Here is a 21,958-nt window from a genome sequence, read left to right as displayed (position 1 = left end):
CTATCTATCATTGATCGATAGCAGCGTATCTGACCTGTGTCCCATCTGTAATCAAGAGCCACATGGCATGCATCACCTTTTCGCTTGCCCGGGCCTACCTACTCACCTCATTACCACAATCACTCTGGACGCATTCCATCTTAGTCGCAGTGTTCGCCGTAAGGCTGGTGGCATTTCTAAGCGTTTCAAAATAGTTTCACCGCAATGTGAAACGCCGTATATAAAACGGATTTCCCTGTCATTGAGCTAAACATGGAATCGGGCAAAACTCAGAGACAAGGGAGAAGTTCACCACTGTGGTATCACAATGGACCAAGTCTATGTGAGCCTGAAATAACGGGCATCCACTATACCTAAACTATTGTAGTCTCCCCCATAGACTGATTTCTTATATTATTTATATTTTATAGAAAATGAGTTTATTTGCTTACTATAAAGCTAAAACCTTATTGACTTACGACAGGATCCTTTGCCTCTTTTGCGGGTCCGTATTAAACTATTTGGGATTTGGAAACAAACACAAATATTTTTGCGAGTATATGAATAATTTTTGGTTTTATTTTATTTAAGAGTTATCACATGATTACCTATTTCAAATTATATATTACGGTAAAAACTTACTTCCTTATATCCTTTGCATTGATCTTCTTATTGATCCAATCTGTATACTGATCCACACGAGCATAAACGCCTGGCCATTCAGAATGTCCACAACCTCTACCAAAAGAAACAATGCCATCTAAAACCCATATGCCATCGCGATGGGTCATTAATGGACCTCCGGAATCACCAAAGCAACTATCCTGATTGGCAAGGTAACCTGTAGCGCAAATATGCGTCGAATCAATTATCACTCCACGGCTGCCATATTGCTTCGTACAGAATTTTTGATCAGCAATGAGAACATTAACTTTTTGTCTAATTGGACTATGATTTCTCGTTTCCGTTTTACCCCATCCAACAACGGTGAGTTTCGTATCAGTGCTAATATGGTGTGTGGACATAACCGATGGCAGGCATATAGGTCGAATTGTTTTTGTATAGGGTACATTTCTGGCAAGACGCAAGAGAGCTATATCATTCATATAAGAACGATGTTCATTGTAATCTTCATGAACTATTTTCTTTGCGATATACCAGCGGTTATTATCTTCGCTATGTAGGGATTGTTTTGTATGATCGTTAATACCCAATCGAACTGATATTCTGCAATTCAAAAAGTGAGAGAGAGACAATTTTTAAGTCTAAGTAAATCTAAGAAATGGTTTAACTTACAATTCTCCATTGGTCAAAAGAACTTTACCAACAACACAATGAGCTGCAGTTATTACAGATCGCGATGTTATCAATGATCCTCCACAAATAGCTTTTTCAGTAGGATCTGGAATGAAGTTAATATTTTTTATTCACAAACAAAGTCTCCTTGGGAGTAACATAGATGTTGGAAATAACATAAATTATTAAACTCATTTTAGATTAGTGAGAATTGTCAACCTTTGGTGCGAATTATTGCCTTTTCAATCGATAGTTTGTGGAGCGTTCCGGGAGTGATAAAGCAAAAAGGAGAGCGATTCGTCGCATTCGATGTCTCCGATACCCACACTTTACCACAGCCGAAGTTACCAATGTAATCAACAACGTGAAAAAATTCAAGGCGATGGGCTTCGAATTTCTATGCTAATGTTGAAGCTTCGGGGAATACTAGGAGTTGAGTACTTGACCAGACTCCTCAATTTGTCCTTGCAATCACTCATTATACCCGCTATCTGGAAAACGGGTGGGATATTTCTACTCCTGAAGCCAGACAAAAACTCGAGAAAACGTGAATCGTACACACTGATTACCCTTCTCTCGCCAGTTGCCAAGACACTTGAGCCACTACTCCTCCCCAACAATGTGGACAATTTTCTTGCTGCCAAACATCAGCATTGTGGAGAAATTTCCAACTGCCAACCATCAACATGAACTCCGTAAAGCACTACAGTTTTACATGCTATTTCAGCATATATAAATGGAGGACTCAATCAGCCTAAGCCGTGTCACAGGACGGTCCTCGTTTCCCTTGGCCTATCGAAGGCGTTCGATACCGTCTACCATGTCTGACTATTCGAGGACATCAAGAACACGTCATTACCAGCCGGAACCAAGCGTCGGGGTCTAAATTATCTGTGCGGGCATCAGTAGTATGTGGAATATAGGGATCAGTCAATATCCCATAGAGTGAAACAAGGAGTTCCTCAAGGAGAGGTGATATATCCGGCACTGGTCAACCACTACTTATCTTCTATTCCACCCCCTCGAGACTACATCATGATTGTACCATATGCGGACGACTTTATAATCTTGGCATCCGAGCCCATTGTCAACGACATCCGCCTTCGATTAAACGCCTGCCTTGCTGATCTTACCTTTTTATTTCACTGCTAGAAATTTGTGGATATCTGCCACCAAATCTTCAGCCACACTATTCGCTACGCAGACAGTTGAATATCACCGTCGATGGCGAAACATATCCCAATATAAAATACCCAAAGATTCTCGGGATCTCATTCGACAGCTTTTTGAAGTCGTCTGGCCATGCCACTGCAATTTTCGTCGTAGAGAAAAATCAAATCGCTTGCCGGCAGCCTTTTTGGGTTGTAGCCCCGTCAGTGGTTAACAATGCAACGTTAGTGTGGACACCTCAGACAAGTTATACACAGTTAAATAACAAACAGAAAGCTCACAACTGGATCCCTTTTATGTGGAGATTATCGCCAACGCTGTATCTCCTGGGTTGTTGTCGCGTTAACCACCCATATAACCATCTTGTGGAAGGGAGCCACCGTGGTGCAATGGTTAGTATGCCCGCCTTGCATACACAAGGTCGTGGGTTCGATTCCTGCTTCGGCCGAACACCAAAAAGTTTTTCAGCGGTGGAGTATCCCACCTCAGTAATGCTGGTGACATTTCTGAGGGTTTCAAAGCTTCTCTAAGTGGTTTCACTGCAATGTGGAACGCCGTTCGGACTCGGCTATAAAAAGGAGGACCCTTGTCGTTGAGCTTAACATGGAATCGGGCAGCACTCAGTGATAAGAGTGAAGGTCACCAATGTGGTATCACAATGGACTGAATAGTCTAAGTGAGCCTGATACAACGGGCTGCGACCTAACCTAACCTACCAGCCGGAACCAAGCGTTGGGTTCTAAATTATCTGTGCGGGCGTGAGTAGTATGTGGAATATAGGGATCAGTCAATACCCCATAGAGTGAAACAGGGAGTTCCTCAAGGAGAGGTCATATGTCCGGCACTGTTCAACCACTACTTATCCTTTATTCCACCCCCTCGAGACTACATCATCACGACTTTATAGTATTGGCATCCGGGTCCATTGTTAATGACATCCGCCTTCGATTAAACGCCTGCCTTACTGATCTTACCTTTTTATTTCACTGCTAGAAATTTGAGGATATCTGCCACCAAATCTTCAGTCACACTATTCGCTACGTAGACGGAAGAATTACACAGGCAGTTGAATATCACCGTCGATGGCGAAACATATCCGAATATAAATTACCCAACGAGTCTCGGGATCTCATTCGACAGCTTTTTCAAGTCGTCTGCCCATGCCACTGCAATTTTCGTCGTAGAGATAAATGAAATCGTTTGCCGGCAGCCTTTTTGGGTTGTAGCCCCGTCAGTGGTTAACAATGCAGCGCCAGTGTGGACACCTCAGACAAGTTATACACAGTTAAATAACAAACAGAAAGCTCACAACTGGATCCCTTTTATGTGGAGACCAAGATCCTCCCAGTGCGCAGACACAATTATCGCCAACGCTGTATCTCCTGGGTTGTTGTCGCGTTAACCACCCATATAACCATCTTGTGGAAAGACAACCACCACCCAGGAATGAAAGGGTTGATCTTCACCTTCTAGAGCGCAGTATCCTGCGTCACAATAGAGAGTCCCTAGATTATGCTGCGTACCAGACAGGTCTGATAAGGATTCATGAGGAAACTCCAGCTGAAGCGGTAAGAAGCTACAAGGTTAATCATGCTCTGGGAGTCCGACTACTGCCCATAGCGCTAGAGGAAACGACCTCCAACGGCAAACTAGTCTTGGCTCAGCTAAAACTCAGGCGAGCACAGTCAATCAATTCCTACCTGTCAGTGATTGATAGCAGCGTAACTGACGTGTGTCCTATCTGTAATCAAGTGGCAGCCAAACCAACTCGCCTCACCACTTCCCATCCTAGTCGCAGAGTTCCTCGATCTGGACACAAGCTGACCTTCGGTCATTACGTCGACCCATACTATCATCGGCGGAGTTTGAACTCTGGTGGTCAATTGTTGATGTACTTGACAATTTTGTTTATTCACAAACTGCTCGATTTGGAATTGCTTCTTCTTCGGTAATAGGCCACCATGCCAGCGCAACAACCCCTTGTGTCTTCCCAGTCTAATTTTTCTTTATGTATCGGTGCGCTCTTACATTTTCTGGAACTTCAATGGATTTAGTCTAAGCTCGTTGGTGCATCCGCTCACGAGAAAGTTTTCTACTACAACCACGTGGATTTCGATCAACATTGGCCTTAATTTTTTGGATCATTCGTGGTGTTGTTATCTTGCTTTTTTGTCCCCTTTTTGGACACAATGCAACACTGCCTTATGAGATGAATATATCCCGAGGACAGACAAAATATTCCGATTTACTTGCTTAAGATGTCAGCTGAGTATTTACGCTTTCTATTGGTCACCAGAACTCAAGCGCTGTCGATGATAGTGGTGAGTGTTGCCATAACGATTAATGTTGTTCTCCGTTCATTTCCATCGACCCTGGACTCAAAATCGAGAAAATGTACTAAAAACAGTATGGGAGCCCTGAGCAGACAAACGTTTCGGCCGTAGAACTCAGCACGGATCAACCAAAAATGACTTAACACGAATATTCTTCGCTTTATTCCTATCGCGCAATGGCCACCAAGTGGATTTCGATCAAAACGGACATTTTTTCAGATAATTGGATTTCAATCAAAAATGGCCTTCAGTTTTTCAAATCTGGTATTGTTAACGTGTTTTTCATCCACCTTTTGGACACGATGCAACACTGCCAGTATCACGGTAACGAACAATTGTAGAAGAAACAAAAGATTTATTCATATCTTTTCTCGATTTCTTACCTGCTTTGGTATATTCCAAAAATGCCATCCATGGAAATTCATAGATATGAGTTTCAGTACCGCCATAGATACGATTATTAATAAATTCTCCACCGCAAATTGGTGGTTCTGGTAAAAGTGAATTCTGTACTAATGGCTCTTTCACTTTTCTAGCTGGTCTAAAATCATTTCTATTACTAGATTTTAGAGATGAAAGGAACATCTTTAACACAGATGGCCACCAGGATAATTTCTTGCCATTGCGATGTCCACCATTTGGAATAGCATCGAATCCAACATCACTGGAACAACATACCATTGGGATTTTATCAAAGTCTTCATTGCAGACGGATTTAATTATGAAGTCTTCATCACTAGTTTGAAGTACTTGACAATCATCAAGGGCAACGCATGCGCCAAGACGTCTATTGGGATTCACACACTGTCGTTTGAGATGATCTTAAAGGAAAAATAGAAATATAGAGCAATGAGTAATGGCGACGCCTAAAAATAGGCAATTTTTGGGGTATATAGATTTGATTTGAAAAACAAATGACTTCACAATTTCTTTATAAACAAGTCTAAAGTCGGGCGGGGCCGACTATATTATGCCCTGCACTACTTTGTAGATCCACATTTTCGATACCATATCAAATCCGTCAAATGCGTACATATATATGGGAAACATTTAAATCTGAAGCAATTTTATATATTTTATATATAACGAGAATAAATAGGGTAAATAGGACTACACTCATCTATATGACAGGAGCCATGAGGACCACAGCCACTGCCGCTTTGGAGGTACTGATGGGATTTATCCCACTCGATCTACACGTAAGGAAGACGGCTGAACTGACACTTCTGGGACTTAAGAGCTTGAACACGCTGGAGAGGACAGCCTGCAGGCATACTGAAATTCTGGCCGGGCAGTATAGAGAGACGGACCATATGGCCACAGAGCATGTTTATCATCACAGAGCATGTTTATCATCACAAACCGACTTACATTATACCAAGTATGGAGGAGTGCGAAGACAGGAGGATACCCTTCGGAACCCTGAACATGTATACGGACGGATCAAAGATGGAGGAAGGAACGGGCAGCGGAATCTATTGTAGTCAACTAGGAATAAGGGAGTCTTACACTCTGGATAGGGATTGCAGTATTTTTCAGGTTGAGATTTCTGCGATCACAAAGGCTGCTGAGTCGCTGTTGATGAGGCCGTTATTCAGAAGCGATATCAGCTTCTTCATCGACATTCAGGCAGCTATAAAGGCATTGTGCAGTGCTGACATAAGGTCTAGGGTAGTCAGCCCCTGTCGTCGATAACTCAAGGTTCTCACTGAACAGCATAATATAACTCTGTGCTGGGTACCTGGGCACTATGGGATAATAGGAAATGAGAAAGCGGATGTGCTGAGGAGGGTGCTCGTGGAACAAACAACGTCCTAGGGGACGTTTTTCCTCCACTATCTTCTTATCATTACAGGATAGAGGTTAAAGATGATGAGCAATGGCGAAGACGCTGGGTCTCTTCGGATGGTTGCGAGCAAACCAAGTTTATATGGCATGAAAAGAATCGTAGGAACTGTGAAATTTTGTTGTCGATGAACAGAGAGGAATTACGGCCATTGATTGGTATCATAACAGGACATAACACACTTGGGAAACACATGGTAAGAATAGGACTTAAAGACGATGATATCTGTAGATGGTGCCTGGACCCGGAAGTTACGGAGGACTAGTACCACTTCCTATGTCAGTGTCCAGCTTTATCCTTTAGAAGAAACAAGATACTGGGCTCCTTGGGAGCCACCGTGGTGCAATGGTTAGCATGCCCGCCTTGCATACACAAGGTCGTGGGTTCGATTCCTGCTTCGACCGAACACCAAAAAGTTTTTCAGCGGTGGACCCTTGTCGTTGAGCTTAACATGGAATCGGGCAGCACTCAGTGATAAGAGTGAAGGTCACCAATGTGGTATCACAATGGACTGAATAGTCTAAGTGAGCCTGATACAACGGGCTGCGACCTAACCTAACCTACCAGCCGGAACCAAGCGTTGGGTTCTAAATTATCTGTGCGGGCGTGAGTAGTATGTGGAATATAGGGATCAGTCAATACCCCATAGAGTGAAACAGGGAGTTCCTCAAGGAGAGGTCATATGTCCGGCACTGTTCAACCACTACTTATCCTTTATTCCACCCCCTCGAGACTACATCATCACGACTTTATAGTATTGGCATCCGGGTCCATTGTTAATGACATCCGCCTTCGATTAAACGCCTGCCTTACTGATCTTACCTTTTTATTTCACTGCTAGAAATTTGAGGATATCTGCCACCAAATCTTCAGTCACACTATTCGCTACGTAGACGGAAGAATTACACAGGCAGTTGAATATCACCGTCGATGGCGAAACATATCCGAATATAAATTACCCAACGAGTCTCGGGATCTCATTCGACAGCTTTTTCAAGTCGTCTGCCCATGCCACTGCAATTTTCGTCGTAGAGATAAATGAAATCGTTTGCCGGCAGCCTTTTTGGGTTGTAGCCCCGTCAGTGGTTAACAATGCAGCGCCAGTGTGGACACCTCAGACAAGTTATACACAGTTAAATAACAAACAGAAAGCTCACAACTGGATCCCTTTTATGTGGAGACCAAGATCCTCCCAGTGCGCAGACACAATTATCGCCAACGCTGTATCTCCTGGGTTGTTGTCGCGTTAACCACCCATATAACCATCTTGTGGAAAGACAACCACCACCCAGGAATGAAAGGGTTGATCTTCACCTTCTAGAGCGCAGTATCCTGCGTCACAATAGAGAGTCCCTAGATTATGCTGCGTACCAGACAGGTCTGATAAGGATTCATGAGGAAACTCCAGCTGAAGCGGTAAGAAGCTACAAGGTTAATCATGCTCTGGGAGTCCGACTACTGCCCATAGCGCTAGAGGAAACGACCTCCAACGGCAAACTAGTCTTGGCTCAGCTAAAACTCAGGCGAGCACAGTCAATCAATTCCTACCTGTCAGTGATTGATAGCAGCGTAACTGACGTGTGTCCTATCTGTAATCAAGTGGCAGCCAAACCAACTCGCCTCACCACTTCCCATCCTAGTCGCAGAGTTCCTCGATCTGGACACAAGCTGACCTTCGGTCATTACGTCGACCCATACTATCATCGGCGGAGTTTGAACTCTGGTGGTCAATTGTTGATGTACTTGACAATTTTGTTTATTCACAAACTGCTCGATTTGGAATTGCTTCTTCTTCGGTAATAGGCCACCATGCCAGCGCAACAACCCCTTGTGTCTTCCCAGTCTAATTTTTCTTTATGTATCGGTGCGCTCTTACATTTTCTGGAACTTCAATGGATTTAGTCTAAGCTCGTTGGTGCATCCGCTCACGAGAAAGTTTTCTACTACAACCACGTGGATTTCGATCAACATTGGCCTTAATTTTTTGGATCATTCGTGGTGTTGTTATCTTGCTTTTTTGTCCCCTTTTTGGACACAATGCAACACTGCCTTATGAGATGAATATATCCCGAGGACAGACAAAATATTCCGATTTACTTGCTTAAGATGTCAGCTGAGTATTTACGCTTTCTATTGGTCACCAGAACTCAAGCGCTGTCGATGATAGTGGTGAGTGTTGCCATAACGATTAATGTTGTTCTCCGTTCATTTCCATCGACCCTGGACTCAAAATCGAGAAAATGTACTAAAAACAGTATGGGAGCCCTGAGCAGACAAACGTTTCGGCCGTAGAACTCAGCACGGATCAACCAAAAATGACTTAACACGAATATTCTTCGCTTTATTCCTATCGCGCAATGGCCACCAAGTGGATTTCGATCAAAACGGACATTTTTTCAGATAATTGGATTTCAATCAAAAATGGCCTTCAGTTTTTCAAATCTGGTATTGTTAACGTGTTTTTCATCCACCTTTTGGACACGATGCAACACTGCCAGTATCACGGTAACGAACAATTGTAGAAGAAACAAAAGATTTATTCATATCTTTTCTCGATTTCTTACCTGCTTTGGTATATTCCAAAAATGCCATCCATGGAAATTCATAGATATGAGTTTCAGTACCGCCATAGATACGATTATTAATAAATTCTCCACCGCAAATTGGTGGTTCTGGTAAAAGTGAATTCTGTACTAATGGCTCTTTCACTTTTCTAGCTGGTCTAAAATCATTTCTATTACTAGATTTTAGAGATGAAAGGAACATCTTTAACACAGATGGCCACCAGGATAATTTCTTGCCATTGCGATGTCCACCATTTGGAATAGCATCGAATCCAACATCACTGGAACAACATACCATTGGGATTTTATCAAAGTCTTCATTGCAGACGGATTTAATTATGAAGTCTTCATCACTAGTTTGAAGTACTTGACAATCATCAAGGGCAACGCATGCGCCAAGACGTCTATTGGGATTCACACACTGTCGTTTGAGATGATCTTAAAGGAAAAATAGAAATATAGAGCAATGAGTAATGGCGACGCCTAAAAATAGGCAATTTTTGGGGTATATAGATTTGATTTGAAAAACAAATGACTTCACAATTTCTTTATAAACAAGTCTAAAGTCGGGCGGGGCCGACTATATTATGCCCTGCACTACTTTGTAGATCCACATTTTCGATACCATATCAAATCCGTCAAATGCGTACATATATATGGGAAACATTTAAATCTGAAGCAATTTTATATATTTTATATATAACGAGAATAAATAGGGTAAATAGGACTACACTCATCTATATGACAGGAGCCATGAGGACCACAGCCACTGCCGCTTTGGAGGTACTGATGGGATTTATCCCACTCGATCTACACGTAAGGAAGACGGCTGAACTGACACTTCTGGGACTTAAGAGCTTGAACACGCTGGAGAGGACAGCCTGCAGGCATACTGAAATTCTGGCCGGGCAGTATAGAGAGACGGACCATATGGCCACAGAGCATGTTTATCATCACAGAGCATGTTTATCATCACAAACCGACTTACATTATACCAAGTATGGAGGAGTGCGAAGACAGGAGGATACCCTTCGGAACCCTGAACATGTATACGGACGGATCAAAGATGGAGGAAGGAACGGGCAGCGGAATCTATTGTAGTCAACTAGGAATAAGGGAGTCTTACACTCTGGATAGGGATTGCAGTATTTTTCAGGTTGAGATTTCTGCGATCACAAAGGCTGCTGAGTCGCTGTTGATGAGGCCGTTATTCAGAAGCGATATCAGCTTCTTCATCGACATTCAGGCAGCTATAAAGGCATTGTGCAGTGCTGACATAAGGTCTAGGGTAGTCAGCCCCTGTCGTCGATAACTCAAGGTTCTCACTGAACAGCATAATATAACTCTGTGCTGGGTACCTGGGCACTATGGGATAATAGGAAATGAGAAAGCGGATGTGCTGAGGAGGGTGCTCGTGGAACAAACAACGTCCTAGGGGACGTTTTTCCTCCACTATCTTCTTATCATTACAGGATAGAGGTTAAAGATGATGAGCAATGGCGAAGACGCTGGGTCTCTTCGGATGGTTGCGAGCAAACCAAGTTTATATGGCATGAAAAGAATCGTAGGAACTGTGAAATTTTGTTGTCGATGAACAGAGAGGAATTACGGCCATTGATTGGTATCATAACAGGACATAACACACTTGGGAAACACATGGTAAGAATAGGACTTAAAGACGATGATATCTGTAGATGGTGCCTGGACCCGGAAGTTACGGAGGACTAGTACCACTTCCTATGTCAGTGTCCAGCTTTATCCTTTAGAAGAAACAAGATACTGGGCTCCTTGGGAGCCACCGTGGTGCAATGGTTAGCATGCCCGCCTTGCATACACAAGGTCGTGGGTTCGATTCCTGCTTCGACCGAACACCAAAAAGTTTTTCAGCGGTGGATTATCCCATCTCAGTAATGCTGGTGACATTTCTGAGGGTTTCAAAGCTTCTCTAAGTGGTTTCACTGCAATGTGGAACGCCGTTCGGACTCGGCTATAAAAAGGAGGTCCCTTGTCATTGAGCTTAACATGGAATCGGGCAGCACTCAGTGATAAGAGAGAAGTTCACCAATGTTGTATCATAATGGACTGAATAGTCTAAGTGAGCACGATACATCGGGCTGCCACCTAACCTAACCTACTGGGCTCCTTTTTCTTTCAGGCTCTCACTTGCATTCATCAAGGCCTCTGGTTGGTTATTCTGAGATTTCTTTCAAAGAGAACGAGCAGGTGGAAGTTTCTGGGACAAAGCGGACCGCATCGGAAGGAGAAAGATGACAAAATCACATCGAGGGATCACAATGGACCTATACTGGTCTAAGTGGACATCAATTCGAGAAAATTGATGTCATCCTCTACAACCTAACCTAACCTAACTTTGCAACTTTGCAAAAGTGTATTTATGATTTATTCTTATAAGTTTTCGACTTAGCAGTGCCGATTTTACAAGGAAAATGTTGCTATATTGACCACTTTTTCCGAAATAAGAAAAAACATATAGATGGGAGCTATATCTAAATCTGAACCGATTTCAACCAAATTTGACATGCATAGATACAATATTAATTCTATTCCCTGTGCAAAATTTAAAGCAAATTAGGGCAAAACTCTGGCTTCTGGGACCATATAATTGCATATCGGTCGAAAGATATATATGGTAGCTATATCTAAATCTGAACCGATTTCTTCCAAAATCAATAGAGTTCTATTCTGACCCAAAATACATACTTGTGCCAAATTTGAAGTCGATTGGACCAAAATTGCGAACTATACTTTGATTAAAAAAATGTGTTCACAGACAGATGGACATGGCTAGATCGACTCAGGGGTCGGCCCTGAGCAATATTGCCAAATACACTTTATGTCTATCTCGTCTCCTTCTGGGTATTGCAAACATATGTTCTTGTTCCACAGTGTGGCGCAGGGTATAAAAAAAGTGTGACACTTTTTGTGCCACCTTTTAGTTGAAAGTTACACTTTTTGGGCCATTTTTTAGAAATTGCCAACGGTAACGCTAGATGTAGGTTTTATGTTTTCGTAGACTTACCATTTTCATTAGAGGTGGTATCCAGTAATTGTCCTTGGCCTGCTTTGAGAAATACCATCATCATAAAGACAACTGCCCAAAATATTCTCATATTGCAACTGAATTGTTTGGCTTTATATTAAAACTTTGGACTTTGATATGCGAAGCAAGATGACAAAGCGCTTTGAATAACGTGTGAATTTTGTTTTACTTTCGATTTTTTTTTCTTGTTTGCTAAAAATATCTCAAGTTAAACGTGACTAAATAATATGAGATGCCTGGTTAAAATTAACTTCTGATCGCAACGACTTTATGAGGACACACAAGAAAGGCTTTCTTTCTATCTTAAAGTCTTGCTCCAACTTTAAACAATGATGTTCAAGAATAAACTGGAATTGTTATCACTACAACAGCCAGGTTTTATATGTTTCCAAGGCACCTTAACAAAACTCAATAGCATTAAAGCCAAAAAGAAAAACAAAACAAGAACTAAAACATTGAGATACCATTCCTCTTTTCCATGGACCAATTTAAGACATTTTTTAGGAAGCCATAAATTTGATGATATTATTCAGTAGGCATTTGATTGTTTTAAGTTAATTTGATAAAAGAGATGCGTTAGTCATAGGCATAATTGTATTTTCCCACAAATGTCCTATATAATTTTTTTAGGAAATGCATAAAAATGGAAATTTCTTCAAGACTCATATATTTTCTGAAGAATTTACGTTGAGTTAAAAAATATTGGAAGGAATTGATGCCCTGATTCTTTAAAGATGGAAAACTCTCTTGCCTTTTGTTTACCAAATAAGCATGATAGTGTGGGTCGTTTATTTGAATAATACAAACTGCATTTCTGAAGTGCCTGGTCGTGGCTAAATGGGATGGCTTACGACGATACACTCTCATCCTTTCAGAAGGTATCTGCTGAATTTTGTGCGAATCCAAACAGACGCCTCAAACCCCCTATATAAATAAAATATGAACAAATATTGTCCTTAGGTTAGGTTAGGTATCAGGATCACTTAGACTGTTCAGTCCATTGTGATACCACATTGGTGAACTTCTCTCTTATCACTGAGTGCTGCCCGATTCCATGTTAAGCTCAATGACAAGGGACCTCCTTTTTATAGCCGAGTCCGAACGGCGTTCCACATTGAAGTGAAACCACTTGGAGAAGCTTTGAAACCCTCAGAAATGTCACCAGCATTACTGAGGTGGGATAATCCACCGCAGAAAACTGTTTGGTATTCGGTCGAAGCAGGAATCGAACCCACGACCTTGTGTATGCAAGGCGGGTATGCTCACCATTGCACCACGGTGGCTCCCGGAAATATTGTCCTTACACTCAAACAAATTACACTGAGAGCGCAAATTAAAATTGCCGAATTTTTACAAATATTCGAAAAAGAAATTCTGAGCCAACTTGTAGTTCGTATGGTATTGAAAATGGACCACATCGAACCAATTTCACGCCCCCATGGTTAGGTTAGGTTAGGTGGCAGCCCCATGTATCAGGCTCACTTAGACTATTCAGTCCATTGTGATACCATAGTGATGAACTTCTCTCTTATCACTGAGTGCTGCCCGATTCCATGTTAAGCACTCAGAGATAAGAGAGAACTTCACCAATGTGGTATCACAATGGACTGAATAGTCTAAGTGAGCCTGATACATCGGGCTGCCACCTAACCATGGGGGCGTGAAATTGGTTCACGCCCCTATATAAACTGACTGCCAGATTTGACTTCCGAAGCCTCTTGGAAAATCAAATTTCGTCCGATCGGGTTGAAATTTGGTACGTGATATTGGTATATGCCATCTAACAATCGTGCAAAAATTGCTTCATATCGGTCCATAACTATACATAGCCCCCATATAAATCGATTCCCAGACTTTAGACATGAGGAACCTCTGATATGAAGTTCTCCACTATGGACTGAATAGTATAAGTGAGCCGGAAATATCGGTCTGTCACTATACCTCACCTAACCGAAACTATTAGCCCATGTTTCCATACACCCAGCGTTGATGATCTGAAAACGTGATGGTTTCGAATTTATAAACAACCTGTGTTGCCTGCACGATACGCGTTAACAGTCGTCTCAGTACATTGCACCAACGGCGGAGTTGTCATAACAATGTCTAACGATTATTTTAAGATTTTTCAAAAAAACTTTATAACTTTTTAACTAATTATGAAATCATTATGATTTTTATTGTGTTTTGCAGAAAAATTTGCTATAAAAAATAGTGCCATATAGACTATTCCCAAAATGCCTACCAAAATTCCCCAAAATTCCAAAATTTGATGGTATGTAAAAATAGCTAAATGTACTTTTTCATCAGAGTTAGTGAGATTTAGTGCATTTTTTCGCAAAGTTTATCAAGCAAAGGTGTATATGTTATATATCGTTGGAAAGATATTTTTAAGGACTTTCGTTTTATGTAAAATTAAAAAAACTGACGATTTTTGAAGCAAGAAACATTGTTTTTTAATAAAATTTTTTGGCAATTAAAAATATGAATTGAAACCGTTATAACTTTTGAACTAGACATGTTATCGTTGTGATTTTCATTGAGTTTTGCAGGGAAAATTGTCTTAAAAAATATTGCTAAATATACCATTCCCAAAATTCGTATCTAAAATTCCCAAATTGGGGACATATGTTAAAAAAGCGTAATTTTTTTGTAATTTGCGTATATCTCAGCTATTTGTGGCTAGGATGTTGAAACCTTTTACAGTTATTTGGTGGGTACCAGGGCTGTGGAGCCGGAGTCGGAGTCTTGGAGTCGGAGTCTGAAGATTTTGCTGGAGTCGGAGTCGTAAAAATTTTGCTCAACTCCGACTCCGGCTAAACCAAATTTTTTAAAACATTTCACATTTTTGTAACTAAGCAAGTTCTTACGCAAATTAGTTTCCATTGCGTTATTCATTCGATCAATGTACAGTTTGATTGTAAATGAAAATCAACTTCCAATTACGGCTATCTTTTTATGTTTCCCAGAATGTTAGACTAGCAGATGGGCTGGATCGATCCATTTTAATGCACATATCAATTTATTTGAAATATTTCGAACAATCGAAATTATTATTTTTTTAATTTTATTTTAAGGCCATATACATATGTAGAATATTGACAGAAAATTTTTTCAAAGTTGCTTTTTATAGAAAGTTTTGTCAAAATTTTATTTCTATAAAAAAATTTATTCAAAATTTTATTACTATAGAAATATTTTTTCTATAGAAAATTTAGTCAAAATTTTATTTCTATAGAAAATTGAGTCAAAATTTTGTTTCTATAGAATATTTTGCAAAATTTTATTTCTATAGAAAATTTTGCAAAAATTTGTTTGTTACACAAAAATTTTTTCAAAATTTTATTTCTATTGTTAATTTTATTTCTATAAAAATTTAAGTCAAAATTTTATTTCTATAGAAAATTTTGCCACAATTTTATAGTAATAGATTTTTTTATTAGAAAATTTGGTCAAAATTTTATTTCTATAGAAAATTTGGTCAAATTTTATTTCTATAGAAAATTTTGTCAAAATTTTATTTCTATAAAAAATTTAGTCAAAATTTTGTTTCTGTAGAATATTTTGCAGAATTTTATTTACTACACAAATTTTTTTCTAAAATTGTATTTTTATTGATAATTTTTTCATAATTTTATTTCTATATATTTGGTCAAAATTTGATTTCTATAGAAAATTTTGCCAAAATTTTATTTCTGTAGAAATATTTGCAAAATTTTATTTCTATAGTTACTAGACCAAATTTCCAAAATTGTATGCTCACTGATAATCACTGCTAAGTCGAAAACTTGTTGAAATGACTCAAATTTTCAAAATTTTCAATGAATGAATCATAAATGCATTTTTGCGAAATTGTCTAAAAAAATGCCCGCCTGACTTTAGATATTCCTTGCATTTTTATTTTTTGTTAAAATTGTGTTACGTCCCATAACGTTAGATTTAAATTTTAAGTACATAGATTTTGTAGAAGTATATTCAATTTTGTCTAAATCGATTCAGATTCAAATTCATGCATATGGGAATATAAACCTTTATATAGCTCGCAACAAATTTAAAGGATTTGAGATAGTATCAATAATTTTGGTTCACATATACATATAATGTTGGTATCTTCTCATATTATGATGGGTATTATATCATTAAGTTATTTATTAAACATTGCCCTAAATTTGAAATATGGAGTTCAATTGGCATCTAATGTTAAATTAAGACCTGTTTTTGCACACATAAATAAATACGATACTTTATATCGATCCACTTACGGTACCCCCACAATAGAACTACAAATTAGTGGTATTAAAATGAGATTTAGTTATATTACCCGGAGTCGACTCCGGAGTCGAGTTGATGAAAAATGCTGGAGTCGGAGTCGAGCAAAATTGGCTCGACTCCACAGCCCTGGCGGACACATGTGGCTTTTTGGAAAAGAGATCGATTTAGCAATCGGTGCTTTGCCGAATGAAAATTTTTAAAAAACTGTTTTTTCAAAATTGCTTATATTGGGATGAAAATAACTCCTATACCGGTTGACCATATACAATTATGGGGGCTATATACAATTATGAACTTCATATGGACCAATTTTTGTGTGATTGAGGATCGATTTAGCTGAGGGCTATATATAACTATAGACCGATATGGACCTTCTTAGGCATGGTTGTTAACGGCCATATAAAGGGTGATTCTTTTGAGGTTAGGATTTTCATGCATTAGTATTTGACAGATCACGTGGGATTTCAGACATGGTGTCAAAGAGAAAGATGCTCAGTATGCTTTGACATTTCATCATGAATAGACTTACGATCTGCCACAACGTCGAATTTTCAGTGAATGGGCCCTAGAAAAGTTGGCAGAAAATCCGCTTTTTTATCGACAAATTTTGTTCAGCGTTGAGGCTCATTTCTGGTTGAATGGCTACGTAAATAAGCAAAATTGCCGCATTTGGAGTGAAGAGCAACCAGAAGCCGTTCAAGAACTGCCCATGCATCCCGAAAAATGCACTGTTTGGTGTGGTTTGTACGCTGGTGGAATCATTGGACCGTATTTTTTCAAAGATGCTGTTGGACGCAACGTTACGGTGAATGGCGATCGCTATCGTTCGATGCTAACAAACTTTTTGTTGCCAAAAATGGAAGAACTGAACTTGGTTGACATGTGGTTTCAACAAGATGGCGCTACATGCCACACAGCTCGCGATTCTATGGCCATTTTGAGGGAAAACTTCGGAGAACAATTCATCTCAAGAAATGGACCGGTAAGTTGGCCACCAAGATCATGCGATTTGACGCCTTTAGACTATTTTTTGTGGGGCTACGTCAAGTCTAAAGTCTACAGAAATAAGCCAGCAACTATTTCAGCTTTGGAAGACAACATTTCCGAAGAAATTCGGGCTATTCCGGCCGAAATGCTCGAAAAGTTGCCCAAAATTGGACTTTCCGAATGGACCACCTAAGACGCAGCCGCGGTCAACATTTAAATGAAATTATCTAAATTTAAATGAAATTACTAGCACAATGTACCAAATTTCAACTGACTCGGATGATATTTGCTCCTCCAAATCTCGGGATCGGTTTATATGGGGGCTATATAAAATTATGGGCCGATTTCGACCAATTTTTGCATGGGTGTTTGAGGCCATATATTAACATCACGTACCAAATATCAAGTGAATCAGATAAATTTTGGTCTTCCAAAAGGCTCCGGAGGTCAAATCTGGTGATCGGTTTATATGGGGCTATATATAATTATCGACCGATGTGGACCACTTTTTGCATAGTTGTTAGAGACCATATACTAACACAATGTACCAAATTTCAGCCGGATCGGATGAAATGTTCTTCTCTTAGAGGCTTCGTAAGCCAAATTTGGGGGTCCGTTTATATGGGGGCTATACGTAAAAGTGGACCGATATGGCCCATTTGCAATTCCATCTGACCTACATCAATAACAACTACTTGTGCCAAGTTTCAAGTCGATAGCTTGTTTCGTTCGGAAGTTAGCGTGATTTCAACAGACGGACGGACGGACGGACATGCTCAGATCGACTCAGAATTTCACCACGACCCAGAATATATATACTTTATGGGGTCTTAGAGCAATATTTCGATGTGTTACAAACGGAATTACAAAGTTAATATACCCCCATCCTATGGTGGAGGGTATAAAAACAAGGATCCGTCCAAAAACGAGCCTTTCAGATCAAAAATACTGACCCCACTTTGTCAAAATGTTGCAAGAAAAAATTGCGGAGCCCATATATCGCAAAAATATATATAAAAGATATTCGCACACGCACGCGATCTTTTTTATAGGGGTTTACAAGTTCTATCCAGCAAAGAAAAAATCATAATTTCGATGATCGGTTCATAATTGCGGATTTTACAGCTAAAACAAAATTGCATACCCCCGAGGTGACCAACTTTCAAGGCCTACAGGTCAGCCCGTGCACCCACTAGGGACCCATAAACTTGCAAACATAGAGGAAAGCGCCTCAGCTTTCACGCAAAAAAAAAATTATGTTGATATCTTTATCCGTTCAAAAGTTCCAGAATTATTTCCAAATAAAAAAGCGAAGCCAAATCGACGGTTTCATACTTTTACCTGGAGACTATCTTCATATAAGACAAATATTTATGTTGAAAATTCGGACTGCCTCGCAAACCAACCTTGATAACAGGAGTTCTGTTATCGTGTAATTCACCGAAATGTGAATTTGGTAAAGCACCTAAGGAGACCGACACTGAGGGATTAGTAAAAACAATGGCATCTTGGATCTCATAGTGCAAAGTAGAGGTGTGCGCGTGAGGGAGTTTTCACGCACGCTCACAAATTCAAAATGTCATTCACGCACAATCACGCACGCCTGTTTTAGAATTGCTCACACTCACGCACGCTCACGAATGAATTCGTAACATTCACGCACGATCACGCACGTCCGTTCTTGAATTGCTCACACTCACGCACGCTCACGAATGAATTCGTAACATTCACGCACGATCACGCACGCCCGTTTTGGAATTGCTCACACTCACGCACGCTCACGAATGAATTCGTAACATTCACGCACGAAGGTTTTTATTGATTCACGCTCACTCACGTTCACGAACCAAAATCCTGCAAAGATAAACACTCACGATTGCAGAATAGTGACTACCGCACGCTCACGACGGGATATATCAACTCACGCACGTTCACGAACAACAAACTTATTCACGCACACTCACGATTCGAAAAAAACTACTCACGCACGTTCACGAACAATGAAACGTACTTCCACACACTCACGATTCATAAAAAAACTATTCACGCACGCTCACGATGTAAAATGCAACTCACGCACGTTCACGACTATTATACTTACAAAACAAACGAAAAAATGTAATTCACGAATGAGTACGAACTTAAAAACTTACTCACTCTCGCTCGTGATACAAATGAGCTACCCACACAAATTCGCCAAAATATTTCTAATTAAAAATCTGAAGTTGAAAACGTACTCAATTAAAAAATTAACAGATACAATTAACATTTTAATCAAATCAAAATATAAATTCAATTAAAATTTGGATTGATTTTGGCCGAAAAACTTAATTAATTTTTAATTGAGGCAATCAATGATTTATAGTGTTATTGTTTACTTATTTTATTTTTTATTATATTATATTTACATATATTATAATTATACTATATAGAATTATTTTTTTTACATCTAAGCCAAAATTTAATGAACCAATGAAACCAATTATTTCCGAAAATTATTAATTTTTTATTAATTTTTATACTGTGGTACAGGGTATAATAAGTTTGTGCATTTGTATGTAACGCCAAGAAGGAAAAGTCTGAGACCCATCGTTTAGTATACCGATCGTCTTAGAATTAAATTCTGAGTCGATTTAGCGATGTCCGTCTGTCTGTCTGTCTGTTGGTGTATTTTTGTGTGCAAAGTACAGCTCGCAGTTTTAGTCCGATTGTCCTAAAATTTGGTATAGGGTCCTGTTTCGGCTCAAAGACGATCCCTATTGATTTTGGAAAAAATCGGTTCAGATTTAGATATAGCTGCCATATATATTTTTCACCGATCTGGTCATAATTGGCGTGTATATCAACCGATCTTCCTCAAATAACGTACATCCGAATATTTTATGAGTCTCGAAAAACTTGCCAAATATCAGCCAAATCGGTTCAGATTTAGATATACCTCCCATATATAGCTTTCGCCCGATTTACACTTATTTTCCCACAGAGGCCAATTTTTTGCTCCGATTTAGTTGAAATTTTGCATAGGGAGTAGAATTAGCATTGTAACTATGCGTGCCAAATTTGGTTGAAATCGGTTCAGATTTAGATATAGCTCCCATATATAGCTTTCGCCCGATATGAACTTATATGGCCCCAGAAGCCAGAGTTTTACCCCACTTTGCTTAACATTTTGCACAAGAAGAACGTGAATTTCATCGTGAGCGTGAATTTTTCGTGAATGTGAGTTTCTTCGTGAGCGTGAATTTTCTCGTGAGCGTGAATTTTTCGTGAACGTGAATTTTTTCGTGAACGTGAATGTCATCGTGAGTGTGAAGTTTTCGTGAATGTGAATTTCTTCGTGAACGTGAATTTCTTCGTGAGCGTGAATTTCTTCGTGAGCGTGAATTTTGTCGTGAGCGTGAATTGTTCGTGAATGTGAATTTTTTCGTGAACGTGAATTTTGTCGTGAGCGTGATTTTGAAAAAAATTTACTCACGCACATTCACGAACAGAATTTGATGTTCACGCACGATCACGCACGACACATTTTTGTTCAGTCCCATTCACGCACATTCACGTGATTTGGTCAAAATTTCATTCACGAATGACGTGACTCACGCGTGAATCACGCGTGTCACGAAAATTTCGTGTCACGCGCACACCTCTAGTGCAAAGGTAGTGTGTGAAATATCGAAACGATGAGCTCTCACTGATAGAAGCTTCTTAACGCTTCGACATCCTCTCCGAAACTAGTGAAGATGATGTATTTATACGTCAGAGCCACCGTAATGCGATGATAAGCATGCCGGCGCTTCACGGGGAATGGACAAAAGTATCTCAGTGTCAATTTCGTACAACGTGTGATGACTTTGTTGGCCATTTGAAGGCCATAATTCGTGCCAAGGGTAACCAATTCTAACCAACCTTAAGCTATTCTAAAATTTTATGTTATTTCCGTATTTTTATTTTCTTTTTAACAATAGAATAAAAAAATTATACCTCTTTGCTTTGCTGCATTACATATCATCTACCCTGTATATCCATTTCGGAGGATTACTAAAACATGGTTATTTTATTGTGGTAGCCACCGTGGTGCAATGTTTAGCATGCCCGCCTTGCATACACAAGGTCGTGGGTTTGATGCTTGCTTCGACCGAACACCAAAAAAGTTTTTCAGCGGTGGATTATCCCACCTCGGTAATGCTGGTGACATTTCTGAGGCTTTCAAAGTTTCTCTAAGTGGTTTCACTGCAATGTGGAATGCCGTTCGGACTCGGCTATAAAAAGGAGGTCCCTTGTCATTGAGCTTAACATGGAATCGGGCAGCACTCAGTGATAAGAGAGAAGTTCACCAATGTGGTATCACAATGGACTGAATAGTCTAAGTGAGCCTGATACATCGGGCTGCCACCTAACCTAATACTTGGCTGTGTTGAATTTACTTACTTACTTACTTATTGCTCAAAGTGTGTAC

The 21,958-nt window shown here is 39.8% G+C and overlaps 2 protein-coding genes across 2 annotated transcripts; both read right to left on the bottom strand.

Annotated features, from left to right (window-relative positions):
• Positions 1-5,560, bottom strand: LOC142234735 (serine protease 7-like). The gene is made up of 5 exons (XM_075305903.1): positions 5,162-5,560; positions 1,276-1,381; positions 622-1,206; positions 107-176; positions 1-45 (listed from the first exon to the last, which is right to left on the bottom strand). Exons 1-5 carry the CDS (start codon positions 5,457-5,459, stop codon positions 1-3), a joined length of 1,104 nt encoding a protein of 367 aa, XP_075162018.1. The 5' UTR covers positions 5,460-5,560.
• A 3,527-nt stretch (positions 5,561-9,087) lies between these two features.
• On the bottom strand, positions 9,088-12,319 carry LOC142234728 (serine protease ea-like). Its single transcript, XM_075305899.1, has 2 exons — positions 12,229-12,319; positions 9,088-9,626 (listed from the first exon to the last, which is right to left on the bottom strand). The coding sequence occupies exons 1-2, from the start codon at positions 12,317-12,319 to the stop codon at positions 9,088-9,090; spliced, it is 630 nt and encodes a 209-aa protein (XP_075162014.1).
• Between the last annotated feature and the right edge of the window lie 9,639 nt (positions 12,320-21,958).

Source organism: Haematobia irritans, chromosome 1 (assembly GCF_050003625.1).
Source record: "Haematobia irritans isolate KBUSLIRL chromosome 1, ASM5000362v1, whole genome shotgun sequence".
In the NCBI taxonomy this organism is placed as follows: domain Eukaryota; kingdom Metazoa; phylum Arthropoda; class Insecta; order Diptera; family Muscidae; genus Haematobia; species Haematobia irritans.
Note: the sequence above shows the minus strand (reverse complement) of the source record. Positions and strands in the feature narration are given on the sequence as shown.

Coding starts and splice junctions, on each gene's coding strand:
- LOC142234735 (XM_075305903.1), bottom strand. CDS start 5,459: ATGGTATGTTGTTCCAGTGATGTTGGATTCGATGCTATTCCAAATGGT. Junction 1,207..1,275: donor CTTTTGACCAATGGAGAATT/GTAAGTTAAACC, acceptor TTTGAATTGCAG/AATATCAGTTCGATTGGGTA. Junction 46..106: donor AGAGTGATTGTGGTAATGAG/GTGAGTAGGTAG, acceptor TCTTGATTACAG/ATGGGACACAGGTCAGATAC.
- LOC142234728 (XM_075305899.1), bottom strand. CDS start 12,319: ATGAGAATATTTTGGGCAGTTGTCTTTATGATGATGGTATTTCTCAAA. Junction 9,627..12,228: donor TACCACCTCTAATGAAAATG/GTAAGTCTACGA, acceptor TTTTCCTTTAAG/ATCATCTCAAACGACAGTGT.